The sequence below is a fragment of the Scyliorhinus torazame genome, chromosome 1 (assembly GCF_047496885.1).
Source record: "Scyliorhinus torazame isolate Kashiwa2021f chromosome 1, sScyTor2.1, whole genome shotgun sequence".
In the NCBI taxonomy this organism is placed as follows: domain Eukaryota; kingdom Metazoa; phylum Chordata; class Chondrichthyes; order Carcharhiniformes; family Scyliorhinidae; genus Scyliorhinus; species Scyliorhinus torazame.
The window spans coordinates 247,706,625-247,729,978 of record NC_092707.1 but is presented as its reverse complement, the minus strand read 5'-3'; the positions used below and the strand labels follow the sequence as shown (position 1 = coordinate 247,729,978).

The 23,354-nt window shown below is 44.6% G+C and overlaps 1 protein-coding gene across 1 annotated transcript in view; it reads right to left on the bottom strand.

Moving 5' to 3' along the window:
• Positions 1-23,354, bottom strand: part of dhx57 (DEAH (Asp-Glu-Ala-Asp/His) box polypeptide 57) — a 137,717-nt gene that overhangs the window by 75,780 nt on the left and 38,583 nt on the right. The window contains exons 7-9 of the mRNA XM_072504326.1: positions 17,577-17,698; positions 12,907-13,102; positions 9,128-9,252 (exon numbers count right to left, since the gene is read on the bottom strand). Coding sequence (XP_072360427.1) covers positions 9,128-9,252; positions 12,907-13,102; positions 17,577-17,698 — 443 coding nt within the window. The remainder of the gene's footprint in view (positions 1-9,127; positions 9,253-12,906; positions 13,103-17,576; positions 17,699-23,354) is intronic.

The following is a 23,354-nucleotide window of genomic DNA, read 5'->3' as shown; positions in this document are numbered from 1 at the left end:
TCATTGCCTAACACTTGTGTAACACAAATGTTACTTGCCAGTTGTCAGCCCATTCCTGGATACTGTCCAAGTCTTGTTGCATTTGGACATGAGAGAAGAATCATGCAGACTTGAGATGTTAACTCTGTTTCTCTCTCCACAAATATTGCCAGACGTGCTCCGTTTATCCAGCAATTTCTGTTTTTAGATTTAGATTTCCAGCATGTGCAGTATTTTGATTTTACAGAGGTTACATGTCATCGAGTTCAAACTGAATAGCAACCAGGGAGTTGGATGTAATCAAAGATAAGGGTACAATGTTTGAGTCAGGAACCAAATAGGATAGCTTTGATTTTATCAAAGTTAAGTTGGAGATAGCTCTTGTTCATTAATAACAGAGTGCTGGTAGACAAAATTGGAACTCGTGTCATCATTATACATATGCCATGCTATTGGAGGAGGTCAGCAAGGTGCATTCCTTTTAAGTGACTGGGTATTGGGTGGGGGTGGGGGTGGGGGAGGGGGGGGAAGAGAGAGAGAGAGAGAGAGAGAAATAAAATAGTCATTGCCCCAGATGCCCATAGGTTGCTTTCCCCTTTGAGGGGGAGAACTGACTGGTGGTGATTTAACCTGAGGCTCATGGGATGAGCAATTAATTAAAAAAAAATTATTTTTTTTTTATAAAAAGAGTAGCCAATTATTTTTTTTTCCAATTAAGGGGCAATTTAGAGTGGCCAATCCACCTAACCTGCACATCTTTGGGTTGTGGGGGTGAAACCCAAGCAGACACGGGGAGAATGTGCAAACTCCACACAGACAGTGACCCAGGGCCAGGATTCGAACCCAGGTCCTCAGCGCCGCAGTCCCAGTGCTAACCACTGCGTCACATGCCGCCCTTAAGAGCAATTAAGAGTCAACCACATTGCTGTGGATCCCGAGTCACATGTAGGGAAGATCAGGTAAGGATGGCAGATTTCCTTCTCTAAAAAGGACATTAGTGAAACAGATGGGTTTTTACAATAATCGGCAATGGTTTCATGGTCATCATTAGACTTTTAATTCCAGATTTTTTCTTAATTTAATTCTAATTTCATCATCAGCCATGGTGGGAGTCGGACCCAGGTCCCCAGATCTTGGGTCTCTGGATTACTAGTCGAGCGACAATACCACTGCCTCCACTGTGGTATCTAAAAAGATAGCCTCCCTCCCCTCCACTACTGTGTCACTGTCTCACCTGTGGGATCTAAAAAGATAGCCTCCCTCCCCTCCACTACTATGTCATTGTCTCATCTGTGGGATCTAAAAATATAGCCACGCTCCCCTCCACTACTGTGTCACTGTCTCACCTGTGGGATCTAAAAAGATAGCCTCCCTCCCCTCCACTACTATGTCATTGTCTCATCTGTGGGATCTAAAAAGATAGCCACGCTCCCCTCCACTACTGTGTCACTGTCTCACCTGTGGGATCTAAAAAGATAGTCTTCCTCCCCTCCACTATTATGTCACTGTCTCACCTGTGGGATCTAAAATGATAGCCTCCCTCCCCTCTTAAAAATGGCATAAATGAAGTGGGTTGCAACCAATGGAGCTCACCCATAGTGATGGTGCCTAAACCAGACAGGACCCAACGGTTGTGTGTGGACTATAGAAATGTTAATGCAGTTACAAGAGCGGACTCTTATCCTATCCCACATTTGGAGGATTGCATTGAGAAAGTGGGACAATCAGCTTTTATTTCCAAACTGGATTTACTTAAAGGCAGGTACCTTTATCTGAAAGGGCGAAGGAGATTTCAGCTTTTGTGACTCCAGATGGTATATACCAATTCAAAGTTTTGCCATTTGGCATGAAAAACGCACCAGCCACATTTCAACGGTTAACTAACAAAGTTGTTTCAGGGTTACCCAATTGTGCGGTATACATCGCCGATCTGGTAATTTTCAGCCAGACATGGAAAGAACATTTAAAACATCTGATGGAGTTATTCGATCGACTTCTTCGATTGACTTCAGGAGGCGGGTTTGGTGATAAACCTAGCCAAAAGTGAAATTGGAAAGGCCCAAGTCACTTTCCTTGACCATACAATCGGACAGAGTCAAATGGTCCCACGGGATGTAAAAACCAAACGGGAAATAATGCGATTTCTTGGTACGAGTGGATTTTAAGGGAAATTAGTACCGAATTTTAGCAGTGTGGTCGCTCCACTGACGGACTTGCTCAAGAAGCATAACAAATTCCAGTGGACAGCGGAGTGTCAACAGGCATTTGACGGCCTGAAGGTTGTGTTAACCACTGCTCCTGGGTTAGCCATCCCAAATTATACGAAACCATTCAAAGTGGAGTTTGATGCGAGTGATGTAGGTGTAGGTGCGGTGCTTCTACAAGACGACAACAAAGGGCTAGAGCCGCCTATTGTTTATTTTTCAAAGAAATTGAATTCTCACTAGAAAAAGTATTCCACGATTGAGAAGGAGACTTTGAGTTTGGTGCTGGCGTTGCAACATTTTCACATTGATGTGACCATCAATCCGTCTGACACCGTTATATATACTGATCATAATCCGTTGACGTTTTTGGAGCGATTCCGGAATAACAATGCAAGGCTGTTTCACTGGAGTTTATTGTTACAGCCATTTCATTTAAAAATAGTACGTGTGGCAGGACGAGAAAACGTGACAGCCAATGCTTTGTCACGAATGTGTTGAACGGAAGCAGTTTCAGTTGGAGGAAGAACAACAAAAATGGACTATATTATTGAACCTGTTTGCATGTGTTGTTTTTTTTGAAACAAAGAAGTATATTTACTGTGTGCATTTCTTAAAGGATAGTGAAAAGGTGAAAAATGAAACCATCTTGAAGTTGATCGTTTATTTTTTTTCCTTGGGGGGAGGTGTCATGTGAGAGTACCTTCAGGAAATGGGTGTTTACTACTGCAGTGATGTCAGAGAGTGGGTGGAGCTGGGCTGTCTGTCGGCTTTTTACTTTCGTTTTAGGCTGTTTGCTGCAGGGTGTGTTTTAGTTTCGTTTTCAGTGTTGGAGCTGATGCCATACAACTTTTTTTTTAAAAAAATAAATGTTTTTATTCTCCATTTTCACATTTTCCTTCAAAATTTACACTCCACCCACAAACAGAAAACGGTAACAAATACAAAATCAATCCCCTTAACAATACCAACGATCCCATCCTCCCACTACCCCAAACAACGGCCCACCTGTCAATATATGCATCCAATAAAACAAACCCTCCCACGGTGGCAACTAAAAAACAAAGTAGAAAAAGAAAAAGAAGTCCGGGACCGCCCACGGTCACCATTGACCTATAGAGTCCACTCCCCCTCCACCCCCTACACTCAACGCCGTCCAACCTCTGAAAGAGTACCGTACATGATACCCAAGAGTTGTACCCCCACCCACCCCAGTCTCCAACTCCTCCCGTCCACTGCCTCTTGTAAAACTCCTCCCCCCAACCTCGGTTCCTTACCCCCAACCTTCCACCCCGGCTAGACCACTCGGACCCTGTTCTGCCAGGCTCCGATGGCCGTAGCCCCTCCCCCCACCTCACTCCCATTCACTGGCCGGCTTAAACTGGCCAGCGTGGAGGCCTCCCTTTCCCCCTTGTTCGGCCCTAGGAAAGCCCAGAAATCCCCTTTTAGCACACAAACCCCGCATATCCACCTACACCCCAAAGAGCACTCATTTCGAGTGAAAGTCCCATCACTTCCGTTGTCCAAATATATACAACATTGGCTCCTTTAGCCCCTGCACCCGCACGGTGAAACAAAAAAGAAGAAAATACAGTCATGAGGTTACATCGGCACATGACCATTCCTCAATTTGTCAGTTCTGCCACAGTCCTTCTGCCTTCGCAAACTCCTCCGCTGCTTCCGCCGTTCCAAAATAAAAGTCCCTGAGCTTGTAAGTCACCCTCAGCTTCGCTGGATATACAATGCCGCACTGCGCCTTGCTAATGTACAGTGCCCTCTTCACCCGGTTGAAGGCAGCCCGCCTCCTCGCTAGCTCCACCGTAAAGTCCTGGTATACATGTATACCAGCTCCAGCCCATTGCACCACCCGCTTCTGCTTGGCCCAGCTCAGGACCTTCTCCTTCACACTGTACCTACGGAAGCACAGAGTCACTACCCTTGGCGGCTCACTCGCCTTTGGTACAGGCCTCCACAACCGGTGAGCCCGATCCAGTTCATATCGGGAGGGATCCTCCCCCTCCCCCAATAGTTTCGCCAGCATCGCGCAAATACTCAGTCGGCCTCGGTCCTTCAACTCCTTCGGGCAGCCCCACAATGCTCAAATTCTGTCGCCTAGATCTGTTTTCCTGGTCTTCCATGTTTCCTCGCAGATCCTTGTTAATGTCCATCACCTTCCGCATCTCCTTCCCCATCGAGGCAAGTTGATCACCGTGCTGCAATAACGTCTCCTCCACTTCCTTCAGCGCCTCCCCTTGCTCTCGGCGCCTCCGCCACTGCGCTCGCCACCGCCTTCGTCACTGGGGAAATCGCCTCCTCCACCAGCACACTCAGAACCTCTCTCATCTCCTTCCTCATTGTCTCCATGTATTTTGTAAACTGCCTTTCGAATTCCGCAGCCATCACATTAGTTATTTCTTCAGCCATAAGCAATGCGGCCTCCCCTGGTGCTCCAGCCTCCATTTTCCTTGGTGACCTTTCCACTCCCCGACGGACCTTCAGCTGTTTTCCTTACGGACGTTCTTTTGCTTACCCTCGACATTTTTCTTCACTGTGCCTTCACTCTGCCACCTCTGTGCCTTCTCCCTGCTTTTGCCGCCTCCATGGATCCTGGGACCGGGCTTAAAGCCCCGAAAATGCCATTCCCGAACGGGAGCCTTCCATTGTGCAGCCGCCTCCTGCCCGCCGTCACCGGCGAAGCCAGACAACTGTTGATCTCTCTGCCATGAAAAGACTATCTCTTGATCATTTGGTGAATTCAGAATTATAAATGTTCTCAGTAGTGATTGTAAACCTAATGTGCTTCTGGTAAAAGGTGTTTTAAGTCTTATGGATGTTAAAAGGAAAGCTTAAAGGATTACTTAGTGTTGTATTCTTTGGGGGTTGTATTTGAATTAATGGTTGCTGAGATGTTCACCGTATGTTTTAAAAAAGTTAACTTGAGTTCATAGAATAAACATTGTTTTGCTTTCAAAAGTACTTTTCCATTTCTGCTCTACCACACCTGTAGAGTGGGCCGTGTGCTCCCCATACCACAATCTATTAAGAGTTGTGGGTCAGGTGAATTCCATGATACACTTCGGGGTTCTCTAAACCCTGGCCCATATCACACCTGTGGGATCTAAAAAGATAGCCTGCCTCCCTCCCCTCCAGTACTATGTCACTGTCTCACCTGTGGGATCTAAAAAGGTTCAACCCAACTTGCAAACATGACATGAACATCTGCCAGGAACAAGCCGAAATAGAACACTTGAAAATGCATCATAGTATTTTATTTGTTACCTCCACAGGGTGGAGATAAAGAGCTTCATGACGAACCTATTCTATTGTATTTTTTGACCAGGATAATTTCATATATCTTAAAAGGTAAAAAAAAAAGTGAGATGATTTTACCCCTTTAGTCCACAAGAACACAAGGCCATAAGAAAAAGGAGCAGGAGCAATTGAGCCCCTCAAGCCAATTCCGTCATTTAATAAGAACATAGCTGATCTTCTACTTCAACACCATTTTCCTGTACTTTTCCTATATCCCTTCAAGCTTTTGAAAAAAATAAAAAAATTTAGAGTACCCAATTCAATTTTCCAATTCAGGGGCAATTTAGCGTGGCCAATCCACCTACACTGCACATCTTTGGGTTGTGGAGGCGAAACCTACGCAAACCCGGGGAGAATGTGCAAACTCCACACGGGCAGTGACCCAGAGCCGGGATCGAACCTGGGACCTCGGTGCCATGACGCAGCAGTGCTAACCACTGTGCCACCGTGCTGCCACACCTTCAAGTGTTTAATATGTAGAAATCTATGTTAGGTCCAAAACAGTGTGCCCTGTTGATCCAAGTTTCCTTTTATTCATTCTGGCTTTGGTTTCTTTGGGCAAGGGGGAGATGATGCAAGGGATGTGCCCATCCTTCCTTCTGCACCCAACATCCTAGCTAAGATTACAGGTCTGACATTCTCCTGAGAAACACAGATGAATATCAGGAGAGCTAGAGGTAGAATGGGCAGCACGGTGGCACAGTGGTTAGCACTGCTGTCTCAGCATCAGGGACCCGGGTTCAATTCCGGCCTCGGGTGACTGTCTGTATATTCTCCCAGTGTCTGCGTGGGTTTCCTCCGGGTGCTCGGGTTTCCTCCCACAGTCCAAAGGTATGCGGGTTAAGTGGATTGGCCATGCTAAATTGCCCTTTAATGTCCAGGGATGTGCAGGTTAGGTTATGGGATTACGGGAATAGGGGGAGGTGGACACTTGTCAATGGGCCGAGTGCTCAAAAGGGTCTGTGCAGACTCGATGGGCCGAATGGCCTCCTTCTGCACTGTAGGGATTCTATGAATAACCAAGGCTTTATACACAAGTTATTATTGAAAGATATTTGACAAAAAAACCTTGTATTATATGACGAACTGAAGATGTAATACAAAACAATTTGGGAAGAAGCCTCTCTCCACGAGTAGTGAAGTAATACCCTGTATTAAACATATACTATATTTATCTGTCTAAACCGTCCCAATCAGTGAATATGATCAATTAAGATATGACAGATAACTGTCATCAAAAATATTAAAATCTAATTGTTTCATCAGGATACAAGTGGACCACTTGCAGCTGCATCTGCTTCAAAACTAGCACTCAGGTAGTACGTGGATTCAAAGTCCAGATTTTATGAAGCACAATTGTGTTTGAAGCATAATTGTAGTTTGATACCAGCTTCTCTCCTATTATTGGTAAGCACATAATAAGACGATGGGCCGGGGGGGGAACTAAATACAAAGCATCAAAAAATGGTTGCATAGAGGTTTATCATTGGGTTCCTGTTCATGCTTGTTCTGTGGGAAAGAACTGTGTGGGGGACCAGAATTATTGGAATGGGTACATCACAAGATGGTTGTCACCACGTCAGATGATCTTCCTGTCACTGTCATATTGGATTCAGGTGAGAGCCTCAACTTTGACCAGAACTGGGACACCTCGGAACTGCTGCAACATATGCAGATCATGGAGGATGTGGAGTAAGCATGTTCCTCAGGCTGGGAAGCAGTCACATGGTAGAGAGGACAGGCCTTTGAAACTGGAACTTGGAAGCTAGGTCCTGCCACTACTGCTGGATTAGAAAGAACAGAGCCAGAATTTGGACCAGGGAGTTCCGAAGCTACAGCCAGTGATAAGGAGGACTGGCCAAACTAAAACCAGAGTCCTTTGACTTCTGATGGATAGGAATGGTAATATGATGGAAAGGGTTTGACACTGGAGATCGGGAGGCTAAAGTCTGGAACTGGGAAGCCAGGCCTGGTGCTGCCAATGTGGTTAGCAGAGAGCAGGGAACAGGGCAGCCTTATGACAAGACTACAGTTCAGGGGGTAGGAAAAGGGGGCAGAGCCTAGGATTGCACAAGCAAAGCAGAAGGAAACTCACACAGTGAACAGAGTAGCTTAAGGATTATGCCATCTCCCACTTACCATGGCACAGATAGAAGCTGAGGCTACCTAGAAAGGAGTTGTTTTTTTAAAAATCATAGAATTTACAGTGCAGCAGGAGGCCATTCGGCCCATCGAGTCCGCACAGGCTCTTGGAAAGAGCACCCCACCCAAGGTCAACATCTCCACACCATCCCCATAACCCAGTAACCCCACCCAACACCAAGGGCAATTTTGGACACTAAGGGCAATTTATCATGGCCAATCCACCTAACCTGCACATCTTTGGACTGTGGGAGGAAACCGGAGCACCCGGAGGAAATCCACGCATACACGGGGAGGATGTGCAGACTCCGCACAGACAGTGACCCAAGCCGGAATCGAACCTGGGACCCTGGAGCTGTGAAGCAATTGTGCTATCCACAATGGTACCGTGTTGGAGGTGGGTGAACCAGGACAGTTGTTATAGATGGCTATACATTTAAGGTCCATGAGCTGGAGATGGGCTAGGAACAGGGCAAATGGAATGGCAACCCAAGATATAACAGCTGGTTGAGAAACTAAATATAAAGCTATTGGGTGCTTTGGTCTATGAACTCTTCTCGTTCGGTGGCGTAGCATCAGACTACATTGAATTCAATAAAAGTTCACAGTAAGTGATAATGGCCAGCCCCTTAGATCTAAACCCCACAAATAAACAATTTAGATAAATCATTTTGATGAATAATTTAGATAAAGCTACTGTGCATTAGGTAACAAAATCCATGTACTGGAACGGTCGTTAATAACCCATTAAAAGCCAAAAATACTTCCCAACCAGTTCCGTATTTCAGGATGTACCATGGACAGGGGACAATGACAGGTGATCCTTCTCTCATCTATACATATAACAGATGCAAGGCCATTTGGCCAAATTGATCGATTGTGGTGTTTATACTCCACATGAGCCTCTTCCTATTTATTCCTTTCTCCCTCATGTACTTATGTAGATTCTCCTTAAATGCATCCAAGCTATTTGCCTCAACTGCTCCATGTGATAGCAAGTTCCACATTCTTATCACTTGACATAAATAAATCCCTTCTGAATTCCTTACTGGGTTTGTTGCTCATTATTTTACACCTGTAACCCCTAGTTTTGGTTTCTTCCACAAGTGAAAACATGTTTTCTGCATCCAAGATAATAAGTTCTCCATTTCCATCTCTTGCAATTATTCTCACTATCCCTTATTCTACGATCATCACTGTGGCAAAGGCTCTTCTGTAATTCCCTGCTCTTTCTAAACTCTAAATATTTCCTCATGCACATACATTTCCCTCCCTATAATCACTACTGTCTTGAATGTTTAATCACTGCTTTAATCTTCTGCAACTTCAAAGCCAGAGCTCCTTACCTTCCTTCAGTCTCTTTCCCCGAAAGTACAATGGCTTTAAAATGCAAGCTGGTCACCACTCCCAAATTATTTTCTACTTTGGTGGCTTCTTGCACTAATACTGTGCTTTATTGAAATTCATAACAAGCTGATCCAAGTGATTACCTTTCTTCTGTTCTTTCGTGCACTTCATCTACAATAACATGGGACACGCCTTGAAGATCTGGATCTGCCTCCAGTCGTCTGAGCAGCAATCCTGTCGTGCAGTAAAGCAACCTAGTCGAGGAGGACTGCAAACATAAATCACAATAAGTGAGTTTCTAAAATATACAGTGCATATTTGAGATCAAGAGTAGAAATCACAAAAAATATATATATAAAAAAGTATATATTTAAACAAATTTATATACAAGAGATATATATATATATATATATATTATATAGTCTGTGTGTGCAAGCGCACTTAAAAGAGGGAATAACTACATCAACCAGGAAATATTGCTGAAAAAAACATACCCACGGAAAATAGCACACTATTAAAATAATGGCAATTGTGCGGAATTAATATGTTCTCAAACAAATAAATGTAAATGCATCAAGCAACCTCCAAATGAATAAATAGGCCAATTATAATAGGAATGAGCAGGAAAAATAGGCAAAAAAAAGTAAATGCAAGCAGAAGTAGAAGCATTTACTAAATTAGATTGAAAGGCATTGTAGAAGTGTAAATAGAACTAGAGAGATGAAGATATGGATATTTCATAGACTACCTACAGTGCAGAAAGAGGCCCTTCAGCCCATCGGTCTGCACCAACCATTCGAAAAACCACCCTACACAGGCCCAATCTCTGCCCTATCCCTGTAACCCCATCTAACCGTTGGACACTAAGGGACAATTTAGAATGGCCAATCCACCTAACCTGCACATCTTTGGACTGTGGGAGAAAACCGGAGCACCCGGAGGAAACCCACGCAGACGCAGAATGTGCAAACACCACAGTCACCAGAGGTCAGAATCAAACCCAGATTCCTGGAGCTGTGAGGCAGCAGTGCTAACTGTGCCAGCGTGCCACCCTATATTTTCCATGGACAGAATGTATTTGCTTTCGTACTGCCCATAATCAGTATGTTTTTGTATGGAAAGAGGGGAGTCTTTCCTTACCCTTAAAGAATGTGTATGTGTATTCCAATTTTAAAAATTAAACAGCAAGGTTTTATGAATTTAAAAACAAAGATCATTTATTTTAACATACTTACCTAAAATTAACACATGACACACTCAGGCGCACATACACAAAGATTAGACAAATAAAGAGGAGTGCATTTTTACAGATTAAAGTTAATTTAGTCTCTAATTAATTATGATTTCCGGTCCCCCATGTGGCAAACCTGTGGTCTTTTGATGGATACGATTTAAAGTTGAAGTGAGATTCTTGTAAGGCAAAGGGTTCTCAAAAGGTTGGTCAAATATCTAGGAGGTTGGTTCTCAGGTGAATTTAAAAACTGGAACAGGTTAAGCACTTTGGCTATTTGCTGACTTGCAGATAATTTCAGAGCCTGTTTCTCAGACTGACAAATGGTTGTTTTTAAGGCAAAGATGGCACTAGCTTTCCCTGCTGCGGTTATTTCCTTGGTGTTCTTCTGCAGTCTGTCCTGCTCTCATCTGGGTTTTGGGATAATAAAGGATCTCGGTGTCAGAATCCAGTTTCAGGCACATGGTCAATAGCCATTATTCACCCATTGATCTACATTGGAGATAGATGGATGGTGGTCTTTCACACTGAACTGGTGAATACCTGGTCTGGTCAGCTTTCCTTGGTTGAACTGCAAATCTGGAGATGGAGTCTAGTACATTGACTTGTGTTTTGAGTAAGCTCGGTACAATGAGAGGTCGGAATTCCATAGATAACCTTTCTCTTATATCCATTCCTTGGTAAAGCCCCCAACCATGGTTATTCAATGCAGAAATTTCCAGAAGCTGGATAGTCTTTTGTTGAATAAACAAAGGTCATCTGACCTCCTGGCAGCCATCTTAACAGTTCATCAGTGTCCATTTTAAACAATTAAAAGACATCAATATCTAGTGCTGTTGAGTTCCAAGATTTTGACCTAACGACTGTGAAGGAACGGTGATATATTTCCAAATCAGGATAATGAATGGCTTGGAGGGGATCTTCCAGGTGGTGGTGTTCCCATATTTCTGCTTTTCTTGTCCTTCTGGATGATAATAGTTGTGGGTTTGCAATGGGAAACTCTTGGGAGCCATGGTGGGTCCTTGCAGAGAATCTTGTAGATGGTACGCACGGCTGCCACAGTGAGTGGTGGTGATGGCAGTTAATGTTTGTGGAAGTGGTACCAATCAAGTGGGCTGCTTTGTCCTGGATGGTGTCAAGCTTTGTTCAGTGATGTTGGAACTGCACTCACCCAGGCGTGGAGATTATTCCATTACACAGTTGCCTTGTGCCTTGTTGATGGTGGACAAGCTTTTGAGAGTCAGGAGGGGAGTTACTCTCCACAGGATTCCTAGCCTCTGACCTGCTCTAGTAGCCACAGTATTTATATGGCTAGTCCAGTTCAGTTTCTAGTCAATGGTAACTCCCAGGGTGTTGATTGCAGAAGATTCAGCGATGGTAATGTAATTGGGTGATGGTTAGATTTTCTGTTGTTGGAGATAGTAATCGCCTGAAGCTTTGTGGGGCAAAAGTTACTTGCCACTTGTCAGCCCAAGCCTGCATTCGAACATGCACTCAGTATGCGAGGTGCTGAACATTGTGCCATCATTAACTAACATCCCTGTTTCTGGCCTTCTGATGGAAGGAAGATCATTAATGAAGCAGCTGAAGATGGTTGGGCTGAGGACACCATCCTGAGGAACTCCTGCAGTGATGTCCTGGAACTGAGATTATTGACCTCTAACAACCATCTTCCTTTGTGCTGATATGACTAATCAGAGGAGAGTTTTCCTGCTTATTCCCATTGACCTGTTTTGCTAGATCGCCACACTCAGGCAAATACTGCCTTGACGTCAAAGACAGTCACTCTCACCTCTGGAGTTTAGCTCTTTTTTACCATGTTTGAACCATGGCTGTAATAAGGGCAGGAGCTCAGTGCCCCTGGCAGATCCAAACTGAGTGTCAGTGAGCAGGTTATTGCTAAGCAAGTGCTACTTTACAGAACGTTGTTGGCCCCTTCCATCACTTTACTGATGATTGAGAGTAGAAGGATTGACAACTGGCTGGGTTTGATTGATCCTCTGTGGACAGGACATACCTGGACAATTTTCCCCATTTCCAAATCAAAGTCAGTGTTGTAGCTGTACTGGACCAGCTTGGCTAGGGGCGTGAAAGTCCTGGAGTAGAAGTTTTCAGTACTATTATTCTGAACTTTGTCCAAACTTCCACATGAAAAAGACTTCTAGATAAAATAAAAATCTCAGGAATCCAGGGTAGAACATGAAAATAATTAAGAGACTGGCTAAAATAAATAGAAATCCAAAATATTGGAGATGCTGGAATCTGAAATAAAAATAGAAAATGCTGGATAAATCCAGCAGGTCTGGCAGCATCTGTGGAGGGGGAAACAGAGTATACCTTCCAGGTCGTAACCTTTCTTCAAAACAGTTTCAGGTTGTGACCCTTCATCAGAACGGGAGTAAATGTTTAAGGTGGTTGATGGGGTGCCAGTCAAGCAAGCAGCTTTCTCCTGGATGATGCCGAGCTTCTCAAGTGTCATTGGAGATGCACTCACCAAGCTAGTGGAGAGTATTCCATCATACCCCTGACTTGCACCTTGTAGATGGTGGACATGTTTTGGCGAGTCAGGTGGTTCGTTAGTATTTAAATTGCTAAACTGATATTCTTCACACAACCTTACACCAAAAACAAAATCTAAGATAGTTCAGGATAACACTGAAAATATTAGTTATCCGATAAATATATACCAACCTTCACACTTTCAAGTCGAATCTGGTATCCTACACTTCCCCCTAGCCTCTCAATCCGTTCTTTGGCGACACGCTCAGCAACAGAAATAGCAGAAATTCTTCGAGGCTGAGTACATATGATGTTTGCAACCATTGCTGGAGGGCCAGTGAGAGAGTCATCCAGGATAAACTGAGGAATCTGAGTTGTCTTTCCACACCTGGGGAATGTTGAAAATAACTTATTTGCATATCTCACATTTTCCAACGCTGTGGAAATGCAAGTAAATCCCTTCCTCTTTATACCAGAACAATCAAATAAGGGTTTAAGAAACTCAAAACCATTAATCCATTTTTTGATTGAAGAAATAGCCAAGTTTAAATTTGTGTAATTTTAGAAAATTAATCCTCCATCAAAGAACAGAGAATAGTTTTTGAATTCTGAACAATTCATCAAATATTAAATAGCTAATATTTCAACACTCAGCCTCAGCTCCAAATACTCCCCAATACCCAACTCCAAACATTTCAAATAAAAATAAGCGGGAAATGAATCAATAGCAGAGACTGAAACCTGAAACAAAGTTGACATTTTGCTATAAATACTTGACTACATTATCTGATCTATTTCATTTGAAGTTGCATTGACCCACAGCTGCATGTGGTTAATATTTTCTCTGACATCTAATTAAGAACCAGCAAATCTCATTCACTGAGGCTTCTTGACCACCATCTGTAAATAAGGTTTTAAAAAAATAATTTGTTGCTCATGGGTGTCACTGGCAAAGCCAGTATTTATTTTCTGTCTGAGGTGGTGGCGCTGAGCGGTCTTCTTGAACCGCTTCAGTCCGGCAGAGGTGCTCCTAGAGTGCTGCTGGTAAGGGATTCCAGGATTTTGACAAGGCTGAGTTAAAGGAATGGGTCCAAGTCAGGATGGTGTGAGACTTGCATGGAATCTTGGAGGCAGTGGTGCCTGCTGCGCTTGTCAGTCTAGGTAGCAGAGATTGTGATTGTGGTTTAAGAGGCCATGGCAAGTTGCCACAGTGCATTCTATAGATTGTACACACTGTGGCCAGGGTACACATGTGGTGGCTGAATTTGGAGTTTAAGGTGGTGGATGGGTTGATCAAGCAGACTGCTTTCTCCTGGAATATATAGAGCTTCTTGAGTGTTGAGGCAAATGCACATGTTCTATCATATTGGGGAATATTCAAGTTTCTCCTGCGGAGCTCAATTTCATTTGCATCCTTTTATGTGATCAAATTACAGATCAAGATTTAATCTGCTATAGTTAATGGACAGCAGTTCTACATTGTCCAAACTTTATCAGAAAATGCTGACAAATTAGGCAAATGTTCAAATAATGAAGGGTGCCAGCATAAAATTCTATCAATTCCCAAATACACTTCTGGCTTCCAGTGGCAGCATGTAGGAGGAGATCGCACGTTGGGTTGCTCCCGCCAGTCTTGGGTTTTAGGCCCTCTTCACCCTTTTTTTGTGGGGAAAATTGCATGAAATATTGTACCCTGTTGAGAGGAGCTAGTGGAGGATGGTCAAGAACCTGCAGAAAAATCAGGGGATGAAGGATTTGAGCGCTAGTCCGCCAGAAAGTTCAAGCACAACTAAGGGTGAATGGGCGGGAAGATGGAGGAGGCCAGGAGGGGCCCCCTTTTATAACAGTGGATACACTGACGGAGGTGATGGTGATGGAGTTCGAACGGCAGTTAAATAAACACTTTGAGAGACAAGGTAGGGAAATGCTGGAGACCCTCAAGCATTTGGTGGAGGACTTGCTAGCCCTGATAAGGGAGACACTCAGAAGAACACTGGAAACAGTGCAGGAGCAGGGCGAGCCATTGAGCAAAGGTGGAGGACCTTGAGAACTGGTCTCGAAGGCAGATTGTGGGGCTGCTGGAAGACATGGTCCGAAGCCAAAAAAGTTTATAGCAAGTAAGTTGAGACAGCTGATGGGGGAGGAGGGAAATGTCCCCCCGCACCCACCCCATGATGTTGGATAAGATGTACCTACCGCTCTGGCCGAAGCCGTGGGTGAATGAGCGGCCAAGGGCAGTAATAGTGGGCTTTTTAAAAAAAAAATTTTATAGTACCCAATTCATTTTTTCCAATTTAGGGACAATTTAGTATGGCCAATCCTCCTACCCTGCACATCTTTGGTTGTGGGGGCGAATGTGCAAACTCCACACAGACAGTGACCCAGAGCAGGGATCGAACATGGGACCTCAGCTCCGTGAGGCTGCAGTGCTAACCACTGTGCCACCGTGCTGCCCTCTATCATGAGCTTTTATAGATACCAGGCAAAGGAGAAAGTGCTGTGGTGGGCTCCAGGACAATGTTGCTTACCCCTTTGTGGAGGGGTGGGGGTTTCTTCTCGCACAGTGCACAAGGTCTACTCGCGGATCAACATTTTTATAATAGGGAGGGTTTTGCTGCCGGGGTAAGGAAAGCGGAGTACTCGGTGATTGTAATTTCTAACCGTGCTCCACACCTGGTGAATCTGACTTTGGAGAGGGGGCCGGCTCAACAGCCGGCGTGGAGTTTGAATGTGGGGCTGTTCGCAGACCTGGAGTTTTGTGTGAAGCTGGCCAAGACGTTGGATGATTATGTAGAGTTTAACAGAATCGGGAGCTTTCCACTTCGATGTTCTGGGAAGCCCTGAAGACAATGGTGACTTAATTTGATTTGATTGGGGAGGCGATTGCATATAAGGCACAGGAGGAGGGAAGCGAGGGAAGAACGCCAGTGGTTGGTGGATGAGATATTGAAGATGGGTGAGAAGTATTAGGAGGACCCTACCCCAGAGCCTTTGGTGAACAAGAAACTGTTGCAGGTACAGTTTGACCTGGTTTCCACAGATAAAGTGGCGTAGCAGTTGAGACGGGTGGGAGGGCAGTCTATGGGTATGGGGGAGAAGGCCAGCAGGCCCGGAGAAAGTGAATATAGCGTTTGAAGCGTTTTACAAAACGTTTACGTCACGGATCCAGTCCCGACAATGGGGGACATAATGGGGATACTGAAGTGGTTCAGAACTTTTTCCAGGTATAAAATGAATTGAGACAAAAGTGAGTGTTTTCCGGTCACTCTGCTGGGGAGGGGAACTAATTTGGGGGGTGTTGCCATTCAAGCTAATGAAATGCATTTCAGGTACTTAGGGGTATAGATGGAAAGGGATTGGGCACAGATTCGGAAGCTAAATTTTACAAGCTTAGTGAGCAGGGTGAAAGCAGACCAACACAGATGGAATATTCTCCTGCTGTCATTAGCTGGGCGAGTGCAATCGGTGAAGATGAGTATCGTGCCACGGTTCTTATTCCTGTTTCAATGCCTGTCAACGTTTCTATTAAAGGCGTTCTTTGTAGGGGAGGAAAGCATGATTTAGTTTATATGGTGGTGAGGATCCGAAGAGTCGTCCTCCAGAGGGTTGGGGGGTTGGGGCTGCTGAACCTGCTTTTCTACTATTGGGAGGTGAATACAGAGGTGGTGTTGGGTTGGTGGAGGGGTCAGGAGTCAGTGAGGCCAGGTCATGTGAGTGGACAGGATTGCAGGTGCTGGTGATGGCCCCGCTCCCGTTCTCCCAGAGAAAGTTTTCAGGGAACCCAGTGGTGGTGGCTACACTAAAAATATGGAGACAATTAAGGGAGCACATTAAAGCGGGAGAGGATCGAGGATGATACCGATAAGGGAGAACCATATGTATGAGCCAGCTAGGATGGACGCCAGGTTTAGGGGATGGGAGGATAAGGGGGTGGCAGTAATGGGAAATTTGTTCGTGATGGGGTGGTTTGCGATTTGGGAAGTTAGTGGAGAAGTACGGGCTTGCGGAGTTGGAGGCATTCAGGTACTTGCAAGTCTGGAATTTTACGAGGAAGGTTTATTCGAGTTTTTCAGTTGCGCCGCCTGCGTCCTTAGCGGAGAAGGTACTGTCACTGGCTGGGTTGGAGGAGGGTAAAACTTCAGGTATCTATAGGAGGCTGCTGGCAGAGGACGGGGCCTCACTGGAGGGGATTAAGGCAAAACGGGAGGAGCTAGGGGTTGACGTGAAGGAGGGGGTGTGGTGTGAGGCCTTACGGAGGGTGAATGCCATGTCAGTGTGCGAGGCTTGGGCTCAGACAACTGAGGGTGGTGCATCGGGCACACATAACAAGGGCAAGGTGAGTCGGGTGTTTGAGGGGGTAGAAGATAAGTGCAAGTGGAGTGGGAGGTGCCCAGCAAACCATGTACATGTTTTGGGCATGTCCTAAGCTAGCGAACTTTCTTCAGCACCATATCGGCGATCTTAGGCAGGTCCCCTAGAGGCTATATTCGGAGTGTCACTGCTCCAGAATTGCAGGCAGGAGCGGGAACAGATGTTTTAGTCTTTGCCTCCCCGATTGCTCTTAGGTGGGTTCTGCTGGAGTTGAGGCCGCCCAGTTCTCCACCCAGTGCCTCGGTGTGGCTGGGGGACCTCCTGGCATTTTTGTAATGGAGAAAGTTAAATACACACTTGAAGGGGTCGATTTGGAGGTCCCATATAAATGGCAACCATTTGTTATGCATTTTAAAGAGTTGGTCACTGTCAGCTGTTAGTGAGAGGGGCTTCTTGTTTTTGTACTATGTTGTTGCAAATAAATTTTGAAATGTTCAATAAAAATATTCCCAACAAAAAATAATTCCCCTGTACACTTTGCTTAAACTTACCCAGTCATACCACTCACTACCAGCACCTGGGCCTTGTTCAGTAAAGCTAAGATTGTGTCTCTTTCATGAAATGCTGGAAGTTTCTTCCTCTCCTGCAACATTGACTGATAGCGCCTGGAAGACTGGAATAACAACAACTTTCAGAAAATCAGGAAATTACTTGGGACTCAAGGACGACAAGCATCTGCCCTCAGGCAAGATGATACATAGAAATAAGAAATAAATAGAACTTACAAGACAGAATCAGGTCATTCATAGCGGTCTACAGCACAGAAAAGGCCCTTTCGGCCCATAGTGTTTGCACCAGTCACAAACACCCACCTAACTATTCTAATTCAATTTTCCAGCACTTGGCCCATAGCCTTGTATGCCTTGGCACAAGTGAACATCTAAATACGTCTTAAATGTTAGGAGTGTCACTGCCTCCACCACCCTTTCAGGCAGTGAGTTCCAGACTCCCACCACCCTCTGGGTGAAAATGGTCCCCCTCACATCCCCTCTAAACCCCCTTACCATAAATCTATGATCTATGGTCATTGATCCCTCTACGAAGGGGAAACGTTTCTTCCTGTCTATTCTATCTATGAAATGAAATGAAATGAAAATCACTTATTGTCACAAGTGGGCTTCAAATGAAGTTACTGTGAAAAGCCCCGAGTCGCCAACTTCCGGCGCCTGTTCGGGGAGGCTGTTACGGGAATCGAACCGTGCTGCTGGCCTGCTTTCAAAGCCAGCGATTTAGCCCTGTGCTAAACAGCCCCTTGCGCCTCATAATTTTATACATCTAAATCATGCCCCCCTCAGTGTCCTCTGCTCCAAGGAAAACAATCCCAATCTATCCAATTCTCTCTTTACAACTAAAACTCTCCAGCCCAGGCAACATACTAGTAAATCTCCTCTGCATCCTTTCCACTGTTATCACAGCCCTCCTAGAATGTGGATTCCAGAACTGTACACAATATCCTAGTTGTGGTCTAACCAACATTTTATACAGTTCCAGCATAGCCAACTGCGAAACTCATTGCCTTAACTAATAAAGACAAGTATACCGTATGCCTTCTTAACCACATTATCCACCTGCCCTGCTAACTTAATGGACCGGTGCACATGCACAGCAAGGTCCCTCTGCTCCTCGGTGCTTCCCAAGGTTCTGCCGTTCATCATGTATTCCCTTGCCTAGTTTGTCTTGCCCAAGTACATCACCTCACACTTATCAAGATTGAATTGCATTTGCCACTGTTCATTCCATCAATATCCTCCTGTAATCGAAGGTGATCCTCCTCACCATGTACCCCACCCCACCAATTTTCAGATCATTCACAAACTTGATCCCTGCAGGGCCCCCTGCCAAACAATGTATTGCCGTTTGCTCTCCAAGCAAGCAAACAGTTCAAATCAATTTCCCCCTCCTTGTTCTCATATCCCTTTTTCCTTCATCCAACTGTCCAATCGAACCTTGAATGTTGACATAGTTTCTGCTAAAATCACTAACCCTTGGAGTGATTTCCACAGCTTCACAACTTGTTATAGAGATGTTTCTCCAGCTGTTTTCTAAATCTCTTCTATTTAATCTTGCATTAATGCCTCCTCAGGCTTGAGCCTTGAACTTTGACCCTAGAACCACTGGAAACAATTGCCTTCTATTTACCCAGTGCCATCCTTACAAAATAAAAAAATTAAAAATATTGCTTATTGTCACAAGTAGGCTTCAATGAAGTTACTGTGAAAAGCCCCTAGTCGCCACATTCCGGCGCCTGTTCGGGGAGGCTGGTACGAGAATTGAATCATGCTGCTGGCTTGCCTTGGTCTGCTTTAAAAGCCAGCTATTTAGCCCAGTGTGCTAAACCAGCCCCTAATAATAACTTTTTATTGTCACAAGTATGAAGTTACTGTGAAAAGCCCCTAGTCGCCACATTCCGGCACCTGTTCGGGGAGGCTGGTACGGGAATTGAACCCGCGCTGCTGGCCTTGTTCTGCATCACAAACCAGCTGTCTAGCCCACTGAGCTTCAGAAGTTTAAACCCGATATATAGCTCCATAATTGGTTTGTTGTTTAACTTCATCTATCCAGGCACAGCTACAGAATCTCCTGCCATTATTTTTCAATTCCTGCGTCATACCATTGGGAGTCACCCAAAGATCTATCTTGGGTCCTTTCTTATTCTGCATCTAGATGTTTCCCCTTTCCAGCATATCAAATTCCACATGTACACTGATAACCGCCAGTCCAACCTCACCAACACCTCTCTTGACCCTTCCACGGTCTTCAATTTGTCACACTACTGGTCTGACATCCAGTATTGGATAAGTGGAAACTGGGAAGAAATGCAGTGAAATGTGAGGGAATGCATTTTAGTAGAAGAAACATGGGGAGTCAATATAGGCTCTATGGTACAATTTTGAGGAGGGTGCAGAAGCAGAGGGACCTCGAGGTTCAAGTGCATAATTCTCTGAAGGTGACCAGGCAAGTTGAAACAGTTGTTAAGAAGGCTTGTAGGAGGAAGTTCGGTCAGCAGCAGCAGCAACCCGGGGAGAGAGGGGAGATAACATAAAGGTGCAGGAGAGAGCCAGTGTATAAAGCTATGTAAATATACCATTTCGCCACATATATATCTTGCTCAGTGCGTTTTCGTGTTATTTTGTTACGGGGGGGGGTTATTGTTTGTAAGGGGGGAAAAATTGTGTTGGTAATTGTGTTGGTAAAAAACTTTAATAAATATATATTTTTTAAAAGGCTTGTAGCATCCTTGGGTTTACAAATAGAGGCATAGGGTTAGCATAAAAGCAAGGAAGCGATGCTACACCTCTACAAATCATTCATCAGACCAAATTTGGAGCATGGTGTTCAGTTCTGGGCACCTTATTTACGGAAAGATGTTAAAGCCCTGGAGAGAGTGCCGAGGAGATTTACTAGAATGATACCAGGAATGAGGAATTTTAGATACAAGGAAAGACTGGAGAAATTGGGCTTGTTCTCCTTGGAGCAGAGAAGATTAAGAGGCAATCTTATTGAGGTGTTCAAAATTCTGAACATTTCTGACAGGGTAAAGAAAGATATTCTGTGTCCATTAGTTGGTATGTCAGTGACTAGGGGTCACAATTTCAAGATGGTCAGCAAGAGAGCCAGGAGTGAGAGGAGGAGAAACCTCTTTACTCAAAGTTGTTGGGGTTTGGAACGCACTGCCCGGGAAAGTGGTGGAGGTGGATCCCACAGGAGGTTTCAAAGAGAGCTGGATTTATATTTGAAAGTGATGAATTTAGAGGGCTACGGAGATAGGGCTGGGGAATGGGACTGGCTAGGTTACTCTTTTGGGAGCTGGTGCCAACACGTTGTGCCAAATGGCCTCCCTTCTGTGCTATAAATAACAAACAAACAGACCAAAGCCATTGCCTTCAGTGCCTGCAAAGAATCGCTTTGCAAATCACCAAATCAAATCCTCTCCCAAGCCACCATCCTTGGTTGAACTTTTGCAACTTTGGTGTCCAATCTTATCCTGGGTAAAGTCCAACAGGTTTGTTTCGATGTCACTAGCTTTCGGAGCGCTGCTCCTTCCTCAGGTGAATGAAGAGGTCTGTTCCAGAAACACATATATAGACAAATTCAAAGATGCCTACAAATTTGTCTATATATGTGTTTCTGGAACAGACCTCTTCATTCACCTGAGGAAGGAGCAGCGCTCCGAAAGCTAGTGACATCGAAACAAACCTGTTGGACTTTAACCTGGTGTTGTAAGACTTCGTACTGTGCTCACCCCAGTCCAACGCCGGCATCTCCACATCATATCTTATCCTGGGCTGACTTTGAAATCCCATATCATTCCTATGTTCAGAGTTGTAATATTGCTCATCTACACCCCTGACTCAATTTATAGAACAGTGGATTAAAACATCTTGCAGGAGAACATCTGCTCTTGGAAAAAGAGGTCAAATTTAGACCCACACCCCAGCTTTGTCCCCCACAATGCTGCAAATTAGTTCTCTTCAAGTACATTCCCAATTACCTTCTAAAACATTCCTACAGAATCCGATTCTACCACTCTTTCAGGTAGTGCATTCCAGATCGTGACAACTCTTGTGTAAAGAAATATCCCGTCATTTCCCCACTCGTTCTGTTGGCAATTATTTTAAACTATGAACTCTGGTTACGGACTAATTTGCCAGTGGAAATAGTTTCTCGCCACTGACCCCTCTATCAAAACTCCACATAATTCGGATGACCTCTCTCAGGTCTCTTATAACTTTCTCTGTTCGGAGAAAAACAATCCCAGCTTCTCCAAATCTCTCCACATTACAGAAGTCCCTCATCCCTGGTATCATTCTGTTAAACCCCCTCTATACCCTTCCCAAGTAGTACCTTGACAAACCTTCCCAAATTGGGGTGCCCAGAATTGGGCATGTATTCCAGCTGAGGCCTAACCAGAGTCCAGTAAAAGGTCTAGCATGACTTCCTGGTCTTTATACTTGATGCCATTATTTACAAAGCCAAGAATCCCATGTGTTTTCTTAATAGTCTTATTAACTTACCCTGCCACCTTCAAAGATTGCTGAATATGCATCCCCAAGCATCGAGCTCTTCAACTCCCCCCAAAGATTAAACTGTCCCAAAGATTAAACTGTCTATGTTGCTTCCAAAGGATCACTGCACAATTACTTGTATTAAATGGCACCTGACACACATTTGCTATTGCACCAGTAAATGTCTTCCTGAAGTCTGCTCCGATCATGCTCAATATTACAACTTTGATAAGTTCTGGATCATTAGCAAATTTTGAAATTGTACTCCTTAATAACTAAGACCAAGTCGCAAATTCATTTTTTTTCCTTTCAAATTTAGAGTATAGAGTATCTAATGCTTTCTCTCCCACCCCCCCCCCCCCCCAACCCCCACCCCCAACCCCCACCCCCACCCCCCTTCCCCTACCCCACCTACCAGGCACATGTTTAGGTATGACCCACGCAGAAACGGGGAGAATGTGCAAACTCCACAAAGGATAGTGACCTGGAGCCGGTTTCGAATGCGGGTTCTCAGCAGTGAGGCAGCAGTGCTGACCACTGCGCCACCATGCTGCCCCTGTCATCTATTCATTTCTGTAAAAAAGCATTTTGCCACAGCCCCCTCTTCTGACTGGCGAGAAATTTACATTTATTCACTACGACTCTCTATCCCGTAGCCAATTTTGCACCCAAGTTCTCTCATACTTTTAATGTCATGTGCTTCTTTTTTCCAAATTAGCCTGTTATGAAATCCCATATCAAATGTCTTTTAAACGCCCATATATGTACAAACTTCAATGTTATGTCATATAACCCAATAACATTAGTCAGACATGATTTTCCTTTTACAAATTCATACTGACTATCCCTTATAACCCATGCTTCTCCAGGCAAGGTTTAATTTGTCATCTGTAACCAAAACCTTCAACCAAGCCTTTGTTAGGTCTGGACACTACTTACTGCTCCAGCTGGCCTTCTACCTTATACTCCAAGTAAATTTGAACTGCTCAACAACTCTGCCACCTGAAGCCCAATGCATCATTCCATTCATCCATCAATCCTGTGCTTGCTGGATCAGGATTTGGGTCAGCAATGCCTCAAATTTAAAATTATCATCTGTTTTCAAACCCTTCCATGGCCTCACCCTTCCAAATTTCTACTACCTCCTACAGCCGTTTAATTCTGCAAGATCTCTGTGCTCCTTTAATTATGGGATTCTTGCCCATCCCTAATTCCCATTGTTTCAGCAGCCCAAGTCCCAAGTTCTGGAATGTCTTCCCTGAT